The sequence below is a fragment of the Triturus cristatus genome, chromosome 12 (assembly GCF_964204655.1).
Source record: "Triturus cristatus chromosome 12, aTriCri1.1, whole genome shotgun sequence".
Lineage (NCBI taxonomy): Eukaryota > Metazoa > Chordata > Amphibia > Caudata > Salamandridae > Triturus > Triturus cristatus.
In genome coordinates, this window is record NC_140595.1 from 709,538,085 (window position 1) to 709,562,533 (window position 24,449).

Genomic DNA, 24,449 nt, shown 5'->3' on the forward strand with positions numbered 1-24,449 from the left:
ATTGCTCATTTCTGCAAGACCTCTGAAGCCACACCACCGGCCCCTCGGAAGACCACCAGCGCTCAGGTCTGTGAGCGGATGTGGACCTTTGGAGGTCAGACTGCCAAACTCATAATAATGCCCTGAGTACCTTCCCAGTACGTTTACAGGACTTGAATCACTTATGGAAAATTGGTGATTGTTTCTAATCAAACCTATTTTCACTGGAAGTGGAGCTTATTTTGTTTGCATTCTGGTGATTTGTAAGGCCTACTACTTGGATTGCTTTTCCAGAAAGGAACCCTAACCATCCTAATAGTCGAGCGGGCAGCTCCAGTATTGATCAAGAATGATGCGGGTGACCCATCACCTCACCTGCTTCGGGATCAGTCTGGTCTGCTTCTAGAATTGCATCGAGCACGCAGTCATCCTTCCCCTCCTCTATCCCAGGCACAGTCATTCAGATTCTGCTGAATGCTAGGATTGGGCTGGAGGCTTAACACTCCATTTTGAATTGCAGTTGGTCCATGGGGACTTGGGGCTAAATTGGCCAAAGGTATCTCTAGTTCTGGATGTTCTAAATAAGGGCATTCGGTACTAGACCTTCTACTTGCATCGCCCCATCTTGCAGCATTACGTTCTGTATTTGTGCATCATATTGCACTCTGTTAGGATTCAATCTACAGTCTCTTTTCCAGTGCTGAACTTATTGTAGATGTGGCAAGGAGCAAACTTTTTCAAAGCACTAATATTCGTACCACCAGAATTGCTTCTCCCTTCTGGGATTACATTCCTACCTTGTGCATGCTAAATAGTGACTCTTTACATGCTCAAATTTATATTGAGTGCAGGATTAAAATCGGAATCCACCATTGAATCTCTAAGATGTCATTATTTGCCAACTTTGTCTTTCTATCCTATAATTCTCGGATTTCCTGTGTTTTGCCTCTTGAGTATCACTATAATATTCTGCATACTGAAGGATCTCATTGATAGACTGTTTAGAAAAAAACGCCTTCTTCTGTATCTGAACTCTAATCTCTGGTCACAAACCATGAACAGACGTTGAGACAAAACTGCTCAAATTCTCAGCAATCAAATTTTCCATCCTACAATGTTTCCTGTGTACCTGCATCAATCTTTCATAGAAAGTGTGTACCGATTCCTTTGGTTTCTGTTTCCTCAAACATTTGGCCCAATTTACTTCATTATGTGGTTCTTCTGGGTTTTTTCTTCAAATGTTCAATCACAGTATCATATCTAGTCACAGTCAAGAGACAAAGGCCAATTGTATTTTCAACTCTTAAAGGCTCTTGAGTTGGCCAATCAACAGCTCTTACTCTATGTACATGTCTATGGTAATCACCAGGTCAAAGCGCATGCCTATATCTCCTACAAAACTTTAAAAATAGTCACAGTTTTATTTTCCTGGGTGTACCATTTGCCTGTGCTCTCTCTTAACTTCAGAAGATGGCTTGTGAAATGGAAAAGGGTTGCTTGAGTCCATGGAACATGCATGCGTGATCCTCCCTGTACCGCTCCTAAAAAGTACTCTTTTGCTTCTGCATCATTGTTACTATTACTTTTCTCATCTTCTCATGCTGCTCTTTTCTTTCTTACTTTTGACTTTCTGTCTTTGATTACTGCTCTCCAAATTTTTCTAAATATTTCTACTCCGGTTCCTTGACACATGTTTTCAAGCCATGCAATCTCATTGCCTTTAAATTCTTCTCACTCAGTCATTCAAAATTTATTTCATGACTTCATTTGTGACAAATCCAAACTACTCACCAAAAGCCTCCATATTTACATTTGCCTTTTATGCACCTCTAGTGGTTTCCTTGCTTGCTCATGTACTCCAAATCACTCTTGCTTTGGTATTTCAGAAAATCTATGTCCAGATTTCCCATCGCAATCCCAGTCTGTTTTCAACTACACAACTTAGATCTTTTGAGGAACATTTTATTTCGTCTGGGGTGGTGATTTTAGGGCAACAGCCAAACTGGCCCCATCTGTACCATGTACATCAGAGGAACTGTCTATCTGGAGACGCTAGTGGAGGGTGAATCCCTGTGCTTACTGAGGTTTGTGGGGGGGGGTCACAGTTGATTCTACCTGAGGAGTGATTTTAATCATTTGCACCAGAGTAAATCTTGTTCTTGCTGAAATCTGGGGTGTGCCTGCAGATCTTGACATCGGGGGAGCACTTTTTACTGCTCATGTTTGGGTTACACTTTGAACTACTGGTGTCAGAGAAGCTCTGATGCCTACATATATCAGGGGTGCACTTTCATCTGTAGGGAAACCTGTCTCTGCGCCATCTTCCGGGGATGTGTGTTTGGATTGCCTTGCGGGCAGTACTAAATTGTAATGGGTTGGTCTTGTCCTCAGCAAATCATCCAAAATCTTAACAGCCTCATCACTTTCATTCCCTGTATTATTCTCCTGCTATTTCTTGATAGGGGATTTATCTTGTTCTGAATTCTCATACACAATTGCGGGTTAAGCACCCGCTCCAACATTCACATTTTTGGAAACAATTCACCTAGATCTCAAGATCAGACTTTAACAAGTCCAATCTAAACCACAGCTTTATATCACAATTAAATTAACCTCAGCAAGTGTAAGTGTAATCATATAGTGCTAGCCCTCTTTGCTATATCTTTTTAAATGGAGAAAACCAAAAAATGTCCAAACGCCCTACAAGCCCACACATCAAAGCCACGTATTGGTATTCAAATTCAGACCAATTCATGACACCACACTCTCCAGAACTACAATTCCCAACATTCATCACATTTGTCTACATTCACTCGACTCTAGCATATGCACAATGTATTTTTCCAAGTGATACAAAGTGCTTCTGGAACCCTGGGACAGCTGCCATCAATCCACACTGCCTTCAAGAATCGGGAATGCAGACTGGCTCAAGGGTAAATTTTATTTGGGTAATGCGACTGATGGACCGGGAGCATTGGTAATCCCTTAACAGGTTTCTGTGCTTATAGCTGGACTTGTTCCTCTTTAAAGCGTTCTAAATTACAATTGCAATATGGACATGTAGAACCCATTTGATCCTACAAGAATTGCAGAAAGGGAAGGCTTGAACCTTAAAGGTTTATTTTCGGATTATACTCTTAGAGAATTCAAATTATATAGTCAAAATCAATAGATTGATAGGAGTGGAAAGCTCATTTAAAGTACAGAATCAAATAACTCAGTGAAGTACAGGTCAGAACAATACAGAGTGTAGAATGAGAGCAGTCATGCATGGCTTCGTCTTGTAAGGTTTGTTAAAAAAAAGTTATCTAGCGCGTCCAAAAAGATCACACTTTTATAGGGTTTTGAACAATGGATTTTATACATTCAATACCATTGTAATCTATTCTCACAAAATAGACCAATTAGAATGAAACAGAGTGAAACAGTTGCAAGTCAATACATTTCAAAAACATCTAATTCTACAACAAGGATCTTCGCACAAATACCACCTGTACTAGAACACATATTGCTAGAGGCTTTGTGATTCTGCTAAAATGGCTAGGTGAGACCTTGAACATGTGCAACTTTGCTGAAGTCATTGTCTTGCTTGTGAAAATACATTCAAATATTCAAAATACAAGTTTGTTCACACAATACAGATAGTTTGCAGAAAATGTCCACAAAATGGAGTATAAGGCCTACAGTTGCTGTGTAAACTTGAGTTTGACTTTCATTACTGCTTTATTTTCAACCACAGATTAGACCTTCTTTTCACCAACATGTCCAGCATTTTAAATTGTACCACCTGTTTCCTTTTATGGTTGGATCACTCATCAATCCTTTTATAACTCTTAGGCAAATGTCTCTCATCCAGGACTAGCTGTTATAAATTGTCTATAACTTGGTTGTAGAATAATGCTGACAATTTAGCCAAAGCCTTTGCTTCATTTCCACTTTGGTGGAGGGTGCTATTTGCATTAACTCTTGGATATGTTCGGTGTTAAACAACTTTTAATTGCTCAAACTGAGGCAATCACTGGTCAAGCCACCCTATGCTATGCGAAACACCTTAAGAACATCTAAACGCCAATGTAGAAGGCTAGAACACAATTAGATAATCAATTATGATACTGACTCCAAAAACAAATGCATATTGGGATGTTGAGGGTTCCAGGATTGCGAGAGTCTATAGCTGAGCTTTTAAAATCTACTCAGTCTTGTGATTGACCCGTTCTTACACTTCTTATTGTTCTCATACATTGGGAATTAGACATTGGCATCTCAGAAAAGGAAGACTGGTATTTTGTCTCCTCTGACCCGGAATCCTGACCAGTTTCTCAATTTCAGACCCTCTTTAAAAAAAGAAACAGTAAGATAAGAAAACTTGTGTGCCTACTGTGGCTCCTGATCACACTGCCCTAGCTCCTAGCCCTTCTCCGTCTGTCGCTGCCAATGGAGAGAAATGCAATATAGAATTGCCCTTTAGGAGACCTCTTGTATGGTAAGGGTCTCGTGAGCAGGCGTAGTCAACATACATGTGTCCCACTCTCTGAGTTACTTTTGACTTCACCTGTACCATACAATACCATACCTCACTGTACAGCATACCTTCTCATATTTTTTAAGAACCTTTTTATTAAGCTTTTGCATAATCACATTGCAAGTACAGTATCATATAATGATTCAGATAATCAATGTATAATGTACCATTTGGTCAATGCATCACATATAGTAGCAGAACCATCTATAGGAGACTTTGGTTTGTTCTTTAACATAACTGTGGCAAATGATATGGTTAACAAATTAAACAAGCAGGGCACTAACAATCCCAGAGTCAAGATCTGTGTCTACTACACAGAGAGGTGTATGCATGAAACATGGGGGGCATCCAGTCCTTTTGTTCTGTTGTCACCCACAGCAAGCAGGCACACCGTATTCCGGCACCACTTCAGCCACACACAGAAGGGGAATGAGCCATGCGAGGGGGAGGGAGGGCACTCAAGTCATGGCGTTGGGAGCAAAGAAAAAGGATGGCAACAGAATCACATCTCACTGCCGGGCCCACTCTCCCCAGTCCCCTCAAAGTGGACCTGTAACTCACACAAGAGCATTTCACTCCTGTGGGATGGGAACTCTTCATAGACCCTCAACTCCTCCCTGTGCAGCCCCGTGGATTCTGTTGTACTCCATTTCAACATTGCCACACACCAGAAGAACATGCTCGGAAGGCAGGCACCCTTCCAGTTCATGGCAATTGCCTGTTTAGTTATAATTAGGGTTAAGTCTATGAAATGGACTGTTGCGCGTCTCAGTCTCCTACATCGATAATACCCCAGTAATCCTGCCTCCATGGTGCCTCTGGACAGTTCCAGAACATATGTTCCATATCTGCATTTCCAGAACCAAATCTAGGACACACAGACTCACTTCCATATATTCTATGCAGTCGTTCGGGGGTAAGGTATGGCCTGCATGAGAGGTTGTGTTGGATGTGTAAGAACTTTGCATTGAGGTAATGTTTACGGGGTAGATGAGCACCCTATGCCAATATTTAGGAGTCATCTCACGACCAATGTTGCGCTCCCAGTGTAGTTTCGTAAGCTCCATCAAGTCCCATAAATTAGAGGCCATCGCGCGTGTGAACCACATGATAAGGTACGGGCCAGAACCCATCAGATGGACTGCATGTAACAATGGAATTTGTCTCAGGTTCTTTGTCTGTAATGCACCAAAGCTGCTGTAACCCGCCAGTAGTGTTCAGTGCGCTCAGAAATGGCCTTGGGGGACGCCATGATGATTGTGTAGGTGCTCAAAGGGCTCAATAGCTCCCTCATTAGAAAAGGTGGCTAGTATGTCTGTCCCTTCTTCCTCCCTGAGGTCCACCCCTTCCCTTCTGAGCAGGTCGCTGAAAGGTCACATAGATCTAACTCTGATCTCCGGTGTGTATGGCGCCTGTGTCGAAGTCAAGCGAAAGCTTCTAGTATAGTTGGCATCTGCTATTGTCAATAAGGTCTTGGAATGCAGGGGGATTTTGGGGATTTTACCAGTTGGCAACAGCAGTTGATATCATTTGAGCAGCGAGGTTCTGCGAGGTTAGTCCCAGCTCAGCCAGATGTTGACCCACCAGCTATCGTGATGGCCACTGCAATCGTATTGCGAGATAATATTGTTCGTAGTTGGGGGACACCAGTCCCCCCAAAGCAATGGGCGTCTGGAGATTCCCCCGCCCTTTGTTCCAGATAAAGGAGTCCAATATCCCGTACAGGTGCAGAATGTGTAGAGTGGTACAGTGACCAGCAGGTCCTGCAAGTAATATACAAGCCGAGGGAGCATACCCATTCTAGAGAGGGAAACCCGCCCCTGTACCATGAAGGGTAGCGTGCTCCAGAAGGATATCCGTGGCCTCAGGGAGGTAATTGCCCTCGTAAGACTGCTGTCTAGTAGATCACCGGTGCCATGGTAGATACGAACGCCAAGGTTGGGCTCAATGGAAAGAGGCAAGTCTTGTCCTAGTTCACTCCCAGACCAGAGGGGTTCTTAAATTGTTCAAGCACTAAGTTGATGCTACAAAGTCCCTGCCAGATGTCTAGTATGTAAAGAAGGACATCATTCGCATATAGAGCGACTGCATGTAGTCCAGTCCCCAGATAAATGCCCCACTCATCCCCCAAGTGTCTCAGATGCAGGGCCAAAGGTTCCACTGCAAATACAAATAGAAATGGGGACAGTAGACACCTTTGGCATGTGCCTGAAATGATTTCAAAGGGGGCCAAGATAAGCTGTCTTTTTTTAACCCTGGCGGTAGGGGCTGTGTAGAAAAAGCTAATGAGGCAGAGTAGACTCATCGGGAGTCCCAGTCTCAAGAGTACTGCAAATATGTGTTCCCAGTCTATGGTGTCAAACAAGCGCTCTGAGTTTATCACTAAACAGGAAACAAAGGGCCAGCAGGGTGGAGCCTGTTCCAGTACTGACATACCATCTCATATTGTATTGCACAGCATCTCATGACCCTACAAACATTAAACACCACATGTAGCCTTGCTTCACTGCAACATACATTTAAATCAATAACACACTACAACCTAATTGACAATCTTCCACATCACATATATATATATATAGAGAGACCATCCAACTCCTCATCACACCATATCAAACTGTACAATATCTCACTATACCATACACATTACACCATAACACAACTAATAATAAAATGTCTGGAATGCCAGTACGTTGCACCTTAACAGACCTCAAACCAAGCTTTTTCAGATCAAAACAATAAATAATGTAGTCCATAACACACCATAAAAGGCCATGACACAATGAAACCCAGAACATCGTCCACAAACAATCTCATTAATAATCTGTTTCACATTACACCGGATCACAATATACTATACAAGACCACAGAATGTATCGCCAAGTACATCTGCACTCCCAGGAACCTGGTCCACTTCCAGGGTGCATCTGCACACCTCAGTTTCTACACACTGCGCCCCAGCCACCTCACCGTCCACCATAGATAGCTGCAATGGATCACTGTCTGCTGCAGGATGACCTCCACACTCCCCACCCAAACTCAGGAGGCAGTCCACAACCCCGACCCCAAACCTACCTTGTGCGTCTGTCATCCTAGATCCCGTTGGGCCATCTCCGTGCATCCAACCTTGCCCTGGCCACCGTTCTTAACATCCACCATACTCCAGCATACAGGACATTGTTCTCCCACCTGGCAACACATACCTGGGACTCCCTCCCTGGGTACCTCCACATGGGCCATGACCTCTACGCCTTGATGATGATCTCCCAAATAGGTCTGTCCGCACAGTTTAGCAAGCCCCCCCTCAGCAGCCAGAGGCCATCACAGGTGAGTGTTGTGCTCCATGCCTACATTGAATGATACCTTGTCTCCCATGTGTGTCCTGTACCAGACTCTGATCCCAGCGTATGGATGGCTGGAGTTAGTTCAACACTCAGGCATAGTTAGACATTTCCACACACATATGTCGTTGAATAATGCAAAATGACAGCAACATCTCATGTGCAGAACAATGTGAATTTATTTTTGGTGGGGTGAGTCTTGTGGTAGATGTGCCAAGGTGCTCTACCGGGGGAATAGCATCCAAAGTTCACAGGGGGAGATGACATCCTTGTCAGTCAGAGTCATCAGAGTCCAGACCACAGTGTTGGTCATCATTGGTCAGACTGTGACCAGCAAGTCCATGTGGCAGAGAATGTCATTGGGTGAGGTGCTGCTGTTGCACCAGAGGGCCAGGTGCCAGGCCAGGTGACCTGGGAGACGGTGATGGTCCGGTAACTCTCACGGTCTCTTACGTGGACGACCCACCTTCCTCCGGGGACCCTCAGATGCAGGCCTTGACGATGTCAGGGACGCTCCATCAGACGAATCCTCCTCCTCCTCGTCCCTCCCTGTGTCTGGTGCTGGTCTACGCCTGGTGGTACAGGGAGGGTTTGCCAGGCTTTGGGCGATCTGACGGAGTGATTGTCCCACGTCCCTGTGCACCGCCAGGAGCTCAGCCAGTCTTGCCTCCATCCGTCCTTGGTGTTGTTGATGACTGGCATGATGCTCGACCTGCAGGTTCTTGATCTCATCGAGGGTCCCCTGCATCCCGGAAAGTCTGGCCACAACCTGGTCCATGCCTCTGGTGTCACGCCGGTATGAGTCCAGGATGTTGCGTATGTTTGTCAGACCGGGGTCCTGAGCTGGCTGGTCAGGTTCGCGCCTCCGCCTGCCCCCACTCCCACCACCCCTGCCCACATGATCCTGGCCTGCCGTTGTGGGTACATTGGGTCTCCGGGACCCCTGAGGGATGGCATTTGCAGGGTTGCCTGCCTCCTCCTGGGTGCCCGGAGGACCTTGTCCCTCATGGTCAGACTGGCTGTGTTGTTCAGTGCGAGCAGGGCTCCTGGGTGTCTCCTGGGATGTGGCAGGAATGGGGGTGGTGGTTGGCACAGATGTACCTGACGCAGGTGCTGCAGGGGCTTGTACACCAGAGGGGCCAGGTTGGTCGGGGTCATCCACGGAGTGGTGAGAGTCGTCGCTGCCGGTGGGATTGTCTTCACGCGGTGTCTGGGACTGTGATTCTTCCCCCCAGTGTTGGGGGGACATCGTTGACGTTGCCCTGTGTGTGAGAGAGAGACAATGTTAATGCTGTTTCATGCCACATCCATGTTTCATACATATTCTATTTGACACAGTTCCTCCAGGTAGTTGGATGTGCCTAGCATTCCTCTCAATGTCCACTTGGGGATGGGTATGTTGCGGGGGACAGATTGGGATGTTCTCCTGAGTGTTTGACCTGTAGATTGTTGGCTCTGATGCTTATTTGGCTCTGGATTTGTCTTGTTGTGTCACATGTCCATTGTGGGAGTGTGTAAATCCGTTGCCTGCCCCTGGGGTGTGTGCTTGTGTTAGGGGGGGGGTTTGTGACCGGACCTGGTGTTGTGTGTAGTGTGAGTTGTCATTGGGTCTCCCAGGTGATGTGTGTGTCCCCTCATGGTGCATGCTGGCATGACAGTGAGTGTGAGTTCCTGTGCTAGATACCTGTGCTTATGGAGTTGGTGTTTGGGTGAACAGTGGTCCCAGGAGGGCCTTGTGCTGCATACAGCAGGGCCCAGTGTCATCTACCTTGTCAGTACTTTGCCAGTCCCTGTGCATTGTGCATGGGTATGTACCTATGCCATATGGGCTGATGACATTGTTGTCTGCGTCTCATTTTGACAATGTGTTGTGTGTGGCCCACCCTCCCAGCCTCCCGGACATCCAGTCTTGTGTTATTGGTTGCTGTAGCCTTGGACATGGCCTTGCCTTGATTTGTGATGGGTGAATCGTGACGTTCGTGGCATGGGCGTGGTTTCTGGGTGTGGTTGTGTGCGGTGAGTGCTTGGGGTAGGTGTGTGCATTTGTTGTGGTTGGCAGGCGCTCAACACCCATTGGACTCACAGGGCTTCAGCCCCCTCCCCGTCGTGTGTGGCAGCCCGGGATGAGACAGCTTCCCGGCGCACTCACAGCCGCACCCAAGCACTTCACAGGTCTTTAACAGGCCATTTGCGTGTTAATGAGGCCTCGCTGTTGATTCACCCCTTTAACAGCCCCTGCAGCTCCACTCTGCCTATGGCTTACAAGATTCATCCCCCCACGTAATTTTTTCTTGGCCGCCCCCGAACTTTTGCTCTAGTTGCGCCTCGGGTGGTTGGGGTGTGGATGCCATTCCCCCCAAGTTACATGAGTTGTTTGTGTACTCACCAGGCTCTGCGATTCCGTCCACTCCATGTAGTCCCACCGGCGGTAGCATGGCCATCACCTTCTCCTCCCAGGCATGTACGGGTCTACGGGGCGGCCCAACTCCAGTGATGTTGGTCTGAGCATGTTCTTCATTCATCTTCCTCTTGACCGGCCTGCGCAGATCGTAACACCTGGCTTGGCATTCATGCCTGGTCCTTCGGACGGGCGCAACAGCATTCACCTTGTCGACAATCCTCTGCTACATGGCAGATTTTGCAGCTATGCTGGTCTGTCTGACCAATGTGCCAAACAGCTGTGGCTCGACTCTGATGACTTCGTTGACAAGGAGACCCAGCTCCGCCGTGGTGAACTTTGGATTCTTGTCTGTGGGCATGGTGTGGGGTGTGGGTGTGGGTGTGGGTGTGGATGGTTGTGTGTGTGTGTGTGTGTGTGTGTGAATGTGAAGAGGGGGATGTTTGTGGAGGTGGTTGTGTAGAGGTGGTTGTGTGAAGGTGTGTGAGTGACGGTGTAGCGAAGGTTGCAGTTGTGTGGGGTTGTTTGTCCGTGAGGTCTGGCAGCAGTGGGTCTGTTGCAAAGGCTCATGGGGAGTGTGTGTGGGCCCTTTTTATTGGTCCAGCTTTGGGTGTGGCTGTGTTTGAATTTTGGTGGGTGTGTTATAAGTGGTGGTTGGGATTTTGGGCCTCTGTTTGCCTGTTTGGATGTACCAGGTCAGTCTTTGAGATGTATTTTGTCATGTAGACGTGTTTTGTGTTGTTGTGCGAGTCGGATTGGCCCTCCTTGTGCTGTTTTCAGGTGTTCAGGTTCTGTGAGAGTATTTTTCACGTAGGTACGATCCATACATACGCGATGCTGGGTGAGGGTGCTTTGGTACGGTGTTGGTGTGCGGCGCGTACATGCGGTGCAGGGCTTGGGTGCCTACATGCGGTGGGGGGCTGGGGGTCCAGTGCGTACATGCCGTGCTGGCCATCGGTGCGTACATGCGGTGGGGGGGCTGGGGGTACAGTGTGTACATGCGGTGCAGGGCTTCGGTGCGTCCATGCAGTGGGGGGCTGGGGGTACAGTGCGTACATGCGGTGCAGGGCTTGGGTGCGTACATGCGGTGGGGGGGCTGGGGGTACAGTGCGTACATGCGGTGCAGGGCTTCGGTGCGTACATGCGGTGCAGGGCTTCGGTGCGTACATGCGGTGGTACGGCGAACACATGGGGGGTACGGCGCGTACATGGGGGCGGTACGGCACGTACAGTTGCGGGGCTGGGGTACAGTGCGGACAGGGTGGTGTACGGTGCTGGCATATTTGGGGTTGGGGGGGGCTGTACGGCTCGTACACGGGCATGAGTTTACCCGTGTACATGTGTGCTACTGCGTTGGCTCCGTGCGGGCCTTTTTACTTGCGATTGTGTATTCGGACGGGCGGTCGGGATCGTACTTGCGCGCTCGGACTTGTGTTTTACGATTTGTAAGTGAAACTGTCCAGATCACTTTCGTACACTTTTCCCGACGATATTCGGACGTAGACACTTCCCGATGCGCGCTCGTAGACTTTTTCCAACACTATTCGTAGTTATTTTTCAAGTCCCAATCGTACTTGGCAGTTTGTACGGTACTTGTGCTACTCGTACGTAAATAAATACGGATACGAGTCGTGCGGTAATTTTTTTTACCGGATCGTAATCGGCACCCAAATGTAAACAATTGGTATTAATTAATCATTTAATTAAAATTGCACAGTATACTCCCACAAACATAGCAACACACTATGAACATATAATTAAAATAAAAAGGGTAAAACAATTAACATATTAATTTATCAATAAAATAATTATCAATGCATTAATAATTAATTGTTAATAAAGGATTGCTTGACTATCTTCCCAACCTTTTCCCCCACAAACACAGCAACCTGCACCTAATATATAAAATGAAAAATACCAAAATTACTCAGTCAGTCAGTCAGTCAAAAGGATTGTTTATTTAGACCTTAGGTCCCTAAACATGTACGAACACACAAACATAGCGATCTTCGATTTTAAAAACAAGCTCGAGTAAAAGACTATATAATGCCTGTATAAAACTCCAAATCCATTAAAAAAATCTTCTAAAAGACAAGTATTCTATTATTATTTAAATTTCAAGTATCATTAATAAAAACTGGAGTGCAATTCATCAAATCAATACTAGTGATAAAACATCCCTCTACACATTTTTTAAAACTTTTTTAACTTCAAGCATACATTTCCCTGTAGCACATGCTACATCTAATGAGTGCATATCAGTTAGCAAGTCTACTGCCTGTGTACAATTCCTAACTTCATATTTTAGGAAGATTGGTCGTAGTCACAGTTTTCGTGCATCAAGAACATATAGACAATCTAATGAGATGTGCAAATATCGCATTTTGTGACTAGGTTACAGGTACACTTCCCTTCGTTTTCAATCATGGCCCTCTTAATCCTATCATTCTCATAACATGGATTAATCCCAATCCTTATTTTTAATAGTTCTCTCCTTAACCAACAATTGGGAAGAATATATATATATATGGGAACTGTTGAGCATTGTGCCAAGATTTCATCATAAAACATACAGATGTTTTCCCTTCCAAGTATTACCTATCCTGGTCCATGATATTTCTTTCCCTAATGTCCTAAATTCCCTTTTACTTATAATTGGATGAAAGTTCTGCTGGCAGAAATCAGCCCTCAAATCCCTTCACACTGTAACAACCCTTTCTCCTACCCCCTTTGCCTACTTCAATTCACAATGTAGTATCTCACATTTACACAAAAAGGAAACTTTTTGCTCCTCTTGACAGCCCAGGCGTTGCCAGAATCTTATTAGTGCCATGCTTGCCATTATCTCCCATCAAACCATTCCGGTTTTTAATCTTATTGCCTGGATAATGAAGGATCTGCATAGGGGCAGTAATTTTTTTACACATTTCCCTTCTTTACCATACTACTCCCTCTTGCCACTTAAGAATAGCAAATCAGCACCATCTAGGAACAGAGGAGGTACCATAGCCGTGTAAGTTTTCAGAACTGGTCTATCCGTCATTTAACCATTGATGGTATTAAAGTTCCTCAGGCCACTAACTGAGGATATGGCCCGAATTCTTAGTGCATCCAGGTGTACTTTCCACTTCACAGATTTCTCAAACTAAAGTCCTCGGTATTTGTGCTCCTTAACTATCTCCAAATTTATGAAGCCTAGGACCCAGTTGGAAAGCTTCCTCATTTTGCTGAAGCACAGAATCTTTGTTTTTTTCCAAGTTTTCAGTTAATTCCTTATGACTACAGTTGTCACCAAACACTTTGAGCTTTCTTTGCAGACCTATCTCTGTTTGGTTCACAATCACAACGTCATTAGCATAAAGTAAGCATGCATTATGTTTCCCATCTATTTGTGGGCTAGCACCCCACACCGTTCTCAAAATGGCAGGCAAATCCGCTATAAATAGAGAGAAGAGTAACGAGGCCAAGACACACACCTGTCTTAACCCATTTTCAATCAATACCTTCTGTGACAGTGTACCCTCTGTATTAGGAAGGACCTGGGCCTCATTCTGACTATGTAACCCTTGTATTATAGACAGGATACCCTTAGGGATATCCAAATCACCTAGCATTTCCCATAGCCGTTCTCGGTGTACCAGGTCCAATGTGGCCCGAAAGTCTACGAAACAGCAAAGCAAACTACCCCCCTGTTCCATCGATTTTCGATCCATTGCCCATGATGCAAAAAATGGATCAATTGAGGAGTGGCCCTCCCTGAAGCCACCCTGTTCCGGAGGCACAACTTGATTGTCCTTAGCCCACTCCTTAAGTTTTTCCAAAATTATTTTAGAAAACAGCTTTTCACTGATATCCATGAGATTGATTAAACTGTCATTTTTGGGTATCAATATATCTCCCTGTTTAGGGATAGGTCAAATAATTGCCCCTCTGAAGTTTACCGGAATTTTTCCAGAATCAAGGATGCTATTGAACTTTTGGTGAAAGAATCTGCCCACCAATCTGGTCTAGTTACTGTGCTTACTGCCAGAAGTTTCTCTGGATCCGCTACCCGGGTTAGTGTTAATTTACATATAATTTGTCCTAAATTAGATACTGTGAAGAGAGACCTAATATCTTGTTCCACCTCTATCCATGATGTATCTTTCTGTCTTTTTTGACCAACCCCTTTCCCATATAATTCTCCCAGATAACTCTCCCAGGTGTCTTCTGTCACCACACAGTTCATAGCTCCCTGTTTCTTACTGGAGCCATCTTGGACTAATTTCCAGAACATTTTTACATTTCTTGTTTCAATAGCTTCCAGTAGTCTTCCCCAGCACTTCTGTTTATATATTCTTTTGTTCTTTCTTATATAGTTTATATTGTTTCCTTAGTTTCTGTAGGCTATTGAACGTGTATAAATCATACTTTAATTGTAAATGTCTTTCCTTTTTCCTTATATTCAATTTTAGTTTCCTACTTTCCTCATTGAACCAGTTCTTATTTTTACACTGAGTTCCCCCCTACGGATATTTCTTTTTAGGTCCACCATTAAACATTGCAGCACTTGGGAAATACCATTTTCGAACCATCCTATATTTTCAGTGTTAGGGATGATCTCCACTGTCTAGACCTGCTAGAGCACTGCTAGGTTTCCCAAACACACTTCTGTTAGACGAGTAGGGAATCGTCTGGGGTAATTCACTTCCAAAGGGATAATTGTGTTGAATATAGAATGTTACTACGCATGTGATTTTATTGCATGCCATTACAATGCGGTTGTTACAACGAACGCATTGTAATATCTTTGTGTTGTGGAAACAGCGTTGTAAACACTGGTTCACATTGTGTCTCTTGAATTAATATTGCCTCCTACAATTTTAAGTCTTAGTGGCCGGTGGTCACTTCCCTCCTCTTTCCTTACCTCAAAAGCTCTTATGAGTTCAAAATCCCAAGCATGAATAAAGATATAATCTATAGGGCATGGTTGACTGCCTATCCTGAATGTGCGATTTGCTGATCAATCTAATTCCATCCTTCCTTTTATACAGACTAGGGCCAATGAGCCAAGAGAATACCCTAGGGCTATATCTACTTCACATCCACCCCGAGGAAAACAAGCGGGTGTAATCTTGTAAGCTGCCAGTAACTCTTTATACCACTGGTCGACTCCACAAGGGTCTAGTTTATAGTTAAAGTCTCCCATCAGTATAAACAGATCTCTCTGGTGTACCTCGATTATATCTTGCATATCTTTTTCAAATTTTTCCAGTTCTGATTTACACCTTTTTTCTCTAATCCCCTGCATATAGACTTTACCTATGATGATACCATCATACTCTGGGGTGGGATGTTACTCTACCTGCCACTAGCCATTTACACTTTACTTTCAGGAGGACCACATTCTTGGCTTTTTTAGTTGATATCAATGTTATTTGTCCCCAAGATGCACGCTCAAATTTTCCCTTTCTAGCCAGTGAATTTAATTGGGCATACCCTTAAATCAGATGGATTTGTCGCATAGCCAATTTTCCTGTAAGCATACAATTTCATAACAATTGATTTGTTTTTTAAAATTTTCTAATTTTGATATTCTGCTAAATCTATTTATATTCCAAGTAAGAATGCCTAGGCTATGCGGCGACCCTCCCCTCTAATCAATTTCACTTAACCAACTTTTTAAATCATCTTTTAATGGTGCTAGCACGTTGTATCTATTTGCTAAGGTTAAATCTTCTCCAGCTGCATTTATTGCATCAATTCCCATAACGATTTTGAGATCCTCCTTATCTTCTCATCCCTGATTATTCAAGCTAATTTGTCTTAATCCTAGCCCTGGATGGTTTAACAAAAAGGGTTTTTTGCATTTGTGCCCTTCCGACATTTCTTGCCTGGGGGCGAATCTAATCCCTTCTTTAAGTAACTACTTCTCTGCATTTAATAGTGCTGACTTAACCAGTCGTGAGTACAATAAAACCTTTGTTATTTCTTTTCCCATACTGTTTACAGTGAATCCCACTTGTCTTAGATTAGACCCTATATCACTCAGTTTTGCACACTTGGAGAAGGAGAAAAGAAGTTGAGACCAATTTAATGGGCTCAGTTTCTTTACCTTTGTTCCCTCTATCTTTTGATTTGTTTTTTCAAGGTATATCCCTAAGTCATTGTCTAGTGGGGTTCTCTTACCTTTCTCTTTCACCTTTTTCCCTCCATTTTCTCTTTTCTCTCGTTACTTCCCATTGATTTATTCATACCTTTAACACACTCATTTGCACTCATTGCCTGTGCTCTGGCATTCTTTGATCTATTTAACAATTTATTTTTCTCACTGCCCTTCCACACCGTGGCCATTGCATTTTCAGTGCTCATTTTTTACTCTGCATTTCGTACAATGTGCTCTTTTTTTGTGGGGTTTTTCTGCCCCACTGAACTCTCTTTCTATATTAATGATTCCTTTTTCCTTATAGTTTATATCCATATTGTTCCCCTTCCTACACCTTTTCACCAATCTCTTTGTCCTAGGTATGTATTGTGTATATCACCTTGCTTTGCCCAATTACTTTATGAACATTGGATAATGTGAAATAAACACACATTGTTTTTCAGTCTGCGGAGATACTTCTTTCTCCCCTCCCCTCTGATGATGTATACTTTCCAGGGGCTTTTCTTCACTAACTGGTCTAACTATCGAGGGCGTATGATCTTTAATTTGTTTCAGTTCTCCCACAATCAGTTGTAACTGGTCTTTCTGGGTTTTTAAAATGTCATTGTTCATCACTGATACTTCCAATAATCATTGCAGAGTTTTTGAAGGATCAGCAATACTTCCAGCATTGAGGCACTTGAGGTAACTGTCATCACAAGGTTAGATATTGAACCTTCTGTCAGGTCATTCCCTATGGCTGGGGGTGATTCCATTCTTTTATTTATCTTTATTTGAACTCCTTCTCCATTCATCAACCTAATGCTGCTATATTCAGTGTCTATACTCCCATCACTGCATAATTCAAGCTCAGTGTAGAAGCAGGGCAACGAGGACAATCTTGGCTCAAGCAGCTATTCACTTATAATAGGTATATCATGCTGGCAGACGTAAGGTGACTCCACATCCTGTACTGTCAGGCTTTCTGCTATTGCATGTTTCCTCACCTGGGATTGTGAGTCAGTTGCTAGATGATTCTTCATAAAGTGTTTGCTTACAAAGTCTTTTATTGAATTAGTGATGGATGCTCCATTTGCTATTCCTTCTGTTTTGTTTTGTTTGGGGGTTTTAGACTGCGATTGTTTGAACTGGATTTTACAGCTTGTCCCTGGGGTTTCTTCCTCCACCCAGCTGTTATTTCCTTCCCTCTTATTTTTAGTACCTTCCAATGCTTTACTCTCTTCTAGGGTTCTGGTTGCCTTAACAAAGGTATTTTGTCCTTTGCGTGCTTTAGATTTCCCTAGACCCATATCTTTCTTTCTTTAAACGTTCCCATCCTATCTCGAAGGATGTCCACGGCCCTCTTTTTCTGGATATAAGTCACGCTTTTTCTGTGATATTACTGCTCCAGTCAGAATAGGTCCGGGCAGGACTATTAGCATTCAGTAACCATTTTCAGACTTATCTCTTTCTGAAAAGCATTCCAAGTACTTTCCACGTACTTACCTCTGCTCACCGATCAGCCTTGCGCCCTGTGACACCACCGTCTAAAGAAGTAGCTTGAGTCTCCCAAATTCCAATTTTATTAACCTGTTCTTCTGTGTGTGGCGGCACCCACCACCCCTTGCTGGGGTCCACTCAAGAGCAACCCCTGTCTCTGTTAAGGGTGGGTGGCACTCAATCTCCAAAGGCCTCAATCTGGGATAACTTCAAGGTGAGCAACAGTCCTGCTTAGACTGGGCTGTTTGGTTAATATACCAGATCCCTGCTGTGGACTGGCACCTCGGCAGCGGGGGAATTTTGGGGACTGTGGGCTCAAACACACGTCGTCTCCTCTCGGGTTCAGCTTCGTCAGCCAGCTGCCAGCAGGTTTGCGATCCCAGGCGTCCGGCGGTTCAACATTTCCGCCCGCTGGCATTTCGGTGCTTTCGGTGCTTGACTCTGCTTCCGGGTTGCAGGTCACGCAGATTACGGACAGCGGGCTCATGGCAGCGTACACAGACGGAGGCCAGGTAAGCAGAGCAGGTGAGCATAGCTACAGTCGCTGGAACTCGCTAGCATACAACTTAGAGGACAAGGGGAGAGAAGCGGTTCAAAAATGTGATGAAAATATTAATTTATTATCATGCTTTAGTTAGTTAATCTTTCTGGGTTTTTAAATTTATTTTCCAGAGCAGTGGTAAAATTACCAAAGTTCTCAATTTAGTGTAAATCAATTTAAAGAATTAATTATCAATTAAATAATTTATAAAAAATAAGAATTAATTCCCTTCTTTCCTCTCTTTTCTCTCATATGTCCTATAACAAAATGTTCTATATGCAACTATTTTCGATTCATTATTTTTTGCTTCCATATTGGTATGTTTTAATTCACTTAATGCTTTTACTTGTCATTTGATAGCTTGTTTGATTGCTTGCACTTGGTTGCATTTTCTCAAAAATAAAATCTATGTTTAAAACTTAAAAAATAAGAATGAATTAATAATTAATTACATAAATAAATTCCCACCTACACCCCACAAACTACAATATGCACCCAAAACATAGCTAAAAAATATAATATTTACTCATATTATCTAATTAATTATCAATTAAATAATGAATTAATTATTAATCAATTATTGCTTAGTTAACTTCCCACCACATTCCCCTCCAAACATAACTTGCACCTGTTATATAACGTGAAAAATATATTTATTAAACAATTTATAAATGTATAAATACATTTTATATGTCATTGAAAAATTGATAATTAATTGCTAATTGATATCTTACTTAATTAACTTCCTACTCTTCACAACTACAAGCTCAACACCCCACGCTTAAAATATAACATAACATATCTAATAATTCCAACATATACATAATTAATTATCAATTAAATAATGATGCATTAATAATTCATTATGATCAATTATTACTTATTTAACTTCCCACCTTATAACTCTACAAACAAAACAGCCTGCAGCAATAAACATAACTTAAAAATAAATAATTACACATTTTACATAATTAGCTATTAATTAATCAATCAAGATTCATTAAAACAAATTATTAATTAATTAGACCTAATTAACTTCTCACCCTGTACCCCTATAAAATTCAAAACCCGCTATGACACTATAAATTACTAATAACAATTAAATTAAAAATGATAAATAAGGTACAATTGAAGAATATATTTAACAATATTATCAACAATTATACAAGCAATATATCATATACAATTAAAAATGAACTAAAAAACATAGTGATAATAAAAAAATGATATTTTTTACAACAATACTATTGAAAATAATAATAATAACAGAGATATTTTTACACATGATAATAAAACACCAATATTCTTGGAAACTATATTACTCATCAAAAAATCAATATATTTGTCCACAATATTTCTACATCACGATATTAAAAACAATGTTTGTGTACCTGGATATTTCTGATTCAATATTATGTTCAAATACCATTCTCCTATAGGATAATATTGGAGTTACTTTATTAAATTTGATAAACTCTAAATTCCAAATGGAAGCAGGTGACCAGCTTATGTTTGGTATCTGTGGAATTGTCACGAAAACCCTAACTTATGAAGTCGAATTTTAAATTACAATTTTGAAAATGCCACTTTTAGAAAGTTATATTGCGTTAAAGGGCAACCCAATAAACCCTTGCTAGCATTAGTATGAACTAGTTTGTAGGGTAACAGGCAAACATGGGATTGAATTCTAAGAACACAATATTATCTATGTTCAATTTTCATTTATCTTTCTCAACAGGTCACAGTAAAGAATTAAACATAAATGTATTATATTTCTAAAAATAATATCAACAAAAGAAATTCAACTACCGACAAGAAAGAAGCACATACTAGAGAGGAGTTTAGATAGAAATAATTGTATTTAATAGATTAAGGTTCTTAAGGGTACAGAATTTAAGGTTCCATATTAAGATTAATCTTGCAAAACACAATCGAGTGGTTACATACTCAAAGATTAATATCTAGGAAGTCCACTCAAATTATTCTCAGTCCTCCATCCATGATGAATCAATGTGATGATGTGGAAACAGAAGCTGTCATTGGATAGAGGGGGACTTGGCATTGATGTTTTAGTCTCAGTTTACAGAGTCCGTAAGACCATCCTCAGGACAATCAAATTTAAGGAATTCTGATGACGAATCCGTAAGAATTTACCAAGAAAATACTTATGGTCAGCATTCACAAAGAATGTGCACAAATCTAAAACTTACTAGTCAGTCAGTATATAAATCAAGCCTAGCATAGTCAATAAATGTGCACGGCATCTCCTGAGCATAGTATGAGTGAAAAGCTTTTAGAAAGTTGCCCTTTTTCTACCTTAGCCAGTTAGTGGCACAACCCTGTCTCTGGGTCAAATGGCTGGATTTAGTTGGCAGATGGAGTTTGTGTATTCCCCCTTGGCAGTCACTCACAATAGAGAGCATATGGGGCGGGAGGAGCGGGGCACAGCCCTACTTAAATTTGAATAGGCTGTGTCCTGCCACCACACTGGTCTTTCGAAACTGTGATAGAAAGAACTGCTTGTCTGCTGGACTGCTCTCTGGAGGACGTAGACCTGCTGCCATCTTGCCTGGGTGAGGATTGGACTTGCATCTCTTGATCCCAGAGTGACTCCAAGGGCTAGTTGGCTTGCATCTTGACGAAAAGGCTCAGGGACACACCAGGCTTCCAACAAAATTGAACCCAGTACTTGGGCTCTGCCATCTGAGTCTTGCCCTCCCAAGTGGTGCCACCCCAGTACTAGTGGACCTGAAGGTGCTTATACCAAAACCAGCTGTAGTCCCCACTAGAACAGATGTGAAGCCCCACAAAGCCTCACCTTACAGCTGCCAGACTCATTGGAATCTACGCTGAATGACATAAAGACCTGCCTGCACGACCAAATAACCACTGTTGGTGCTATTTTCACTAACATCTTTAAAATTGCATATCAAAGGTTCAATTAAAGGGATTATCTTTCTTTTTGTTCCAGTTTTATTTAATAAACTCTGTTTTTTATAGCCTGGTGTAGGATCATTTTTGTGTGATATTTTTCACTTTATTACTGTTTGAAGTGTTGCACAAATACTCTACACAGTTTTCTGAGTTAAGCCTGACTGCTCTTTGTCAAGCTTCCAGGTGGTTGACCACAGGTTAATTTAGGGTTGGTTTATGCCACACCATGACAAGGATTGTGGTTGATGTTTGAACAAGGCTCACACCCCAGTCAACCAACAGCCACATTTTTTACACTACCCGGGTCCTGCCAGGAGGCAGTGCTGGGTTGTTTCGATCCATCAGACATTACCTAAAATTGTGCCTTGGTAAAATTCCTTTACCATTTTGTAAAAAAACATGGAGGCCTCAGTTCCAGTAGCTGAAGAGACCGGGCAGGATTAGGCATAAAATGACTGGGTCTGGCCCTCATACAGTATACTATCTGGACCGACACTAAAGCTGTCTTATGTAAAGATTAACACACGTATTGTTGATGTATCATTTGGCAGATCTTTCAGACATGCAGCTTTGGCAAAAACTGAGACTTGCACCATTCTCTTAAACCCTTAATCTATGTTAGTTAAAGGACTTTGTGCTTTGCCATTGTTCGTGTTATTCATCTAAAGTCTCCTTTAACAACTCTACCTTAACTGATATGTATACCAACTTTCTGCTCAGGTTTTGTAATTAGCTATGGCTTCTAGTGCTAGCCCTGTTTGTTTTAAATGATAATATTTTATTTCGAATTTACTTATTTGCTTGTTTTCATGCTCTTTACAAATTGCTGTCTATGTGTATGAGCAGGTTTGGGGTAGGATGAGTTTAATAAGGATTATGGTAATTTTTACAGCCCATGTCTTTCTGTTTATCCCCCTCCTTTTACCCCTTGATTTTAAGATGGGATTGTAAAACTTTTTTTAACATGCATTTTTCACATATTTCTTATCCTATTTTATTCTTTGTATTGCAAAGGTTTTCATAATCAAGAAAAAAATACTTACACCATCCAACGCCCCTACCTCTGCCATTAACATTCACTTTCACACACACATCTTCTTTTAGCCCCTTGTATGCTCATGACAAGCCCAGCTCGTCATGAGGCACAGTGGAGCTGTGCTCGTGACGAGCTGGGCTCGTCATAACGGTCGTGCCACTCCCATGCGTAATTGATTCCCCGCCTGAGCGGGAGAATCAATCATTGGGCAGAGTCGTGACGAGCCCAGCTCGTCATGAGCACAGCTCCACTGTGCCTCATGACGAGCAAGGGCTCATCACGAGCACAGCGCCGCCGCCTCCGCCCCCCGCGCCGTGGGGGATTTGCCCCCGCGGCGAAGGGGTTAATAACATAATATATGTATTTATAAAGCGCACGTTCACCTGGAGTCATCTTGGCATGATAATATCAGATGTTTATTGTTACCCAACTCAATGGTACTCATTTTTATTAACCTCAGATGGATGAAAGGCTGAGTGGACCCACCAGGATTTGAAACTGTGACCATGAGGTCAAACACAGGTTCCTGCAGTCGACGCATTGGTCCACTGAGCCACCAGACCCGGCTACTCTCATGGTTGCTTGTGATTGTTCATTTAATAACAAATTGTGACACAAATGGCAGCCATTTTGCTATGCCTATAAGGCAGGTTTCTACAGCCCTTTTCCTGACTGAAGTATTCATTAACACTTTTCTCCTGTCTTTTCTCTCCCCCCCTCGACCTCTGCTAGGTGGAAAGTGTACCACAAAGAATTTCCAAGATGCATTGATGTGGATAGCGCCAAGGAACTAGACTCGAACCTTAAATACTCCATTACCAAATCACTAAATTTTGCCAACACTATAGGAACTTCGTAAGTATTGAGTGCCATGGCGATCAAAACAAATATACGTTGGTCCTTCAAAGGGATTGATAGCAATTTGACTTATTATAAGACAGCAAGAGTGGCCACTTGTAATAGAAATCATACATGACTTTTTTAGAATGTCAAGATCTGTTACTCTAGCGGTTATGCCAGACTGTCCAGTGTTGGCAAAGCATGGTTCCTGCTTTAAGAACCATAGTACGAATAGGTAGCCATTTTGTTGCGCACATTTTAAAATGAAGTATGCCTTGCGTCCCCTCCACATGGTATGAATTGTGAAAGAACAGAACATTTGGTCTTATTTCTAATCTCATTCTGTCTTAGCTCTGAGATGTTTTTCAGTGTTCATAGTTGAGACGTGTGCATGTTATATACACGCATTGTATCTGCAAGCTTCTCTCTCCTTGAAGTGGCTGAATTCCCCAGATTGATGATGCTGTAAAATTAAGTCGTTTAACTCTATATACTCCAAATCAATCTTTAAATCTTCCTCTGCTATTCTTAAAGGCAAAACTGAACTTACTGCCCATCCACCAAAACATGCGGGGGTCACACAGCACAGCTCACAGACACACAGCTAGTGAGTGATCAGAGTATGGCAAGCACCCTTTGTCAACAGCGGTCAATTCAGGCAACAATACCTGGCAAATACTGACTAATTTTACTTTCCAACAGTTTGGTATAACAAGCAATGTAGAAATACCACCAGGACCATCTCCTATTCCATTATCAGTTCTGAGTCTTATAGACACAGGCCTGATTTATTAGGCACTCTTTGCCTTTCTTTCTTAGCACTATCACGGTTGATTGTGGCTCACGGTTTCAATGAACAGAACTGATGCTATGTCCACTGGTTCCATGTAATTTGGAATTCATTCAGTGAAACAATAGTTTGCTACTTATGGGTCCTCTTTTTACCCACTGCCCCAACCTTACAGTTTTTCTGATGAAACTTTGCCCTAGAAATATTCTTGCATTGGAGAATGTGTGCCTCTTACTATTTCTATTCACTGTAGAAAATATGTATTTCATATATCGTTGTTCCTCCTTTATTCTAGAATAGTTACATTTCAAAGCTGCTTTGTCACAATCCACATTTATTAAAAATAGCGACAGTATTCATGTTTGGCAAAATCCATCTTTTGAAAAACCACTGAACACCATGTTCAAATGCCCTTTCCATTATATATTATACTTATCTTGATGT

At 42.6% G+C, this 24,449-nt stretch overlaps 1 protein-coding gene across 2 annotated transcripts in view; it reads left to right on the forward strand.

Annotated features, from left to right (window-relative positions):
- LOC146780369 (hydroperoxide isomerase ALOXE3-like) overlaps positions 1 to 24,449 on the forward strand; it is a 554,429-nt gene that overhangs the window by 271,186 nt on the left and 258,794 nt on the right. For both annotated transcript variants that reach the window (XM_085638540.1, XM_085638541.1), the window contains one exon: positions 23,108 to 23,230. In XM_085638540.1, coding sequence (XP_085494666.1) covers positions 23,108 to 23,230 — 123 coding nt within the window. The remainder of the gene's footprint in view (positions 1 to 23,107; positions 23,231 to 24,449) is intronic.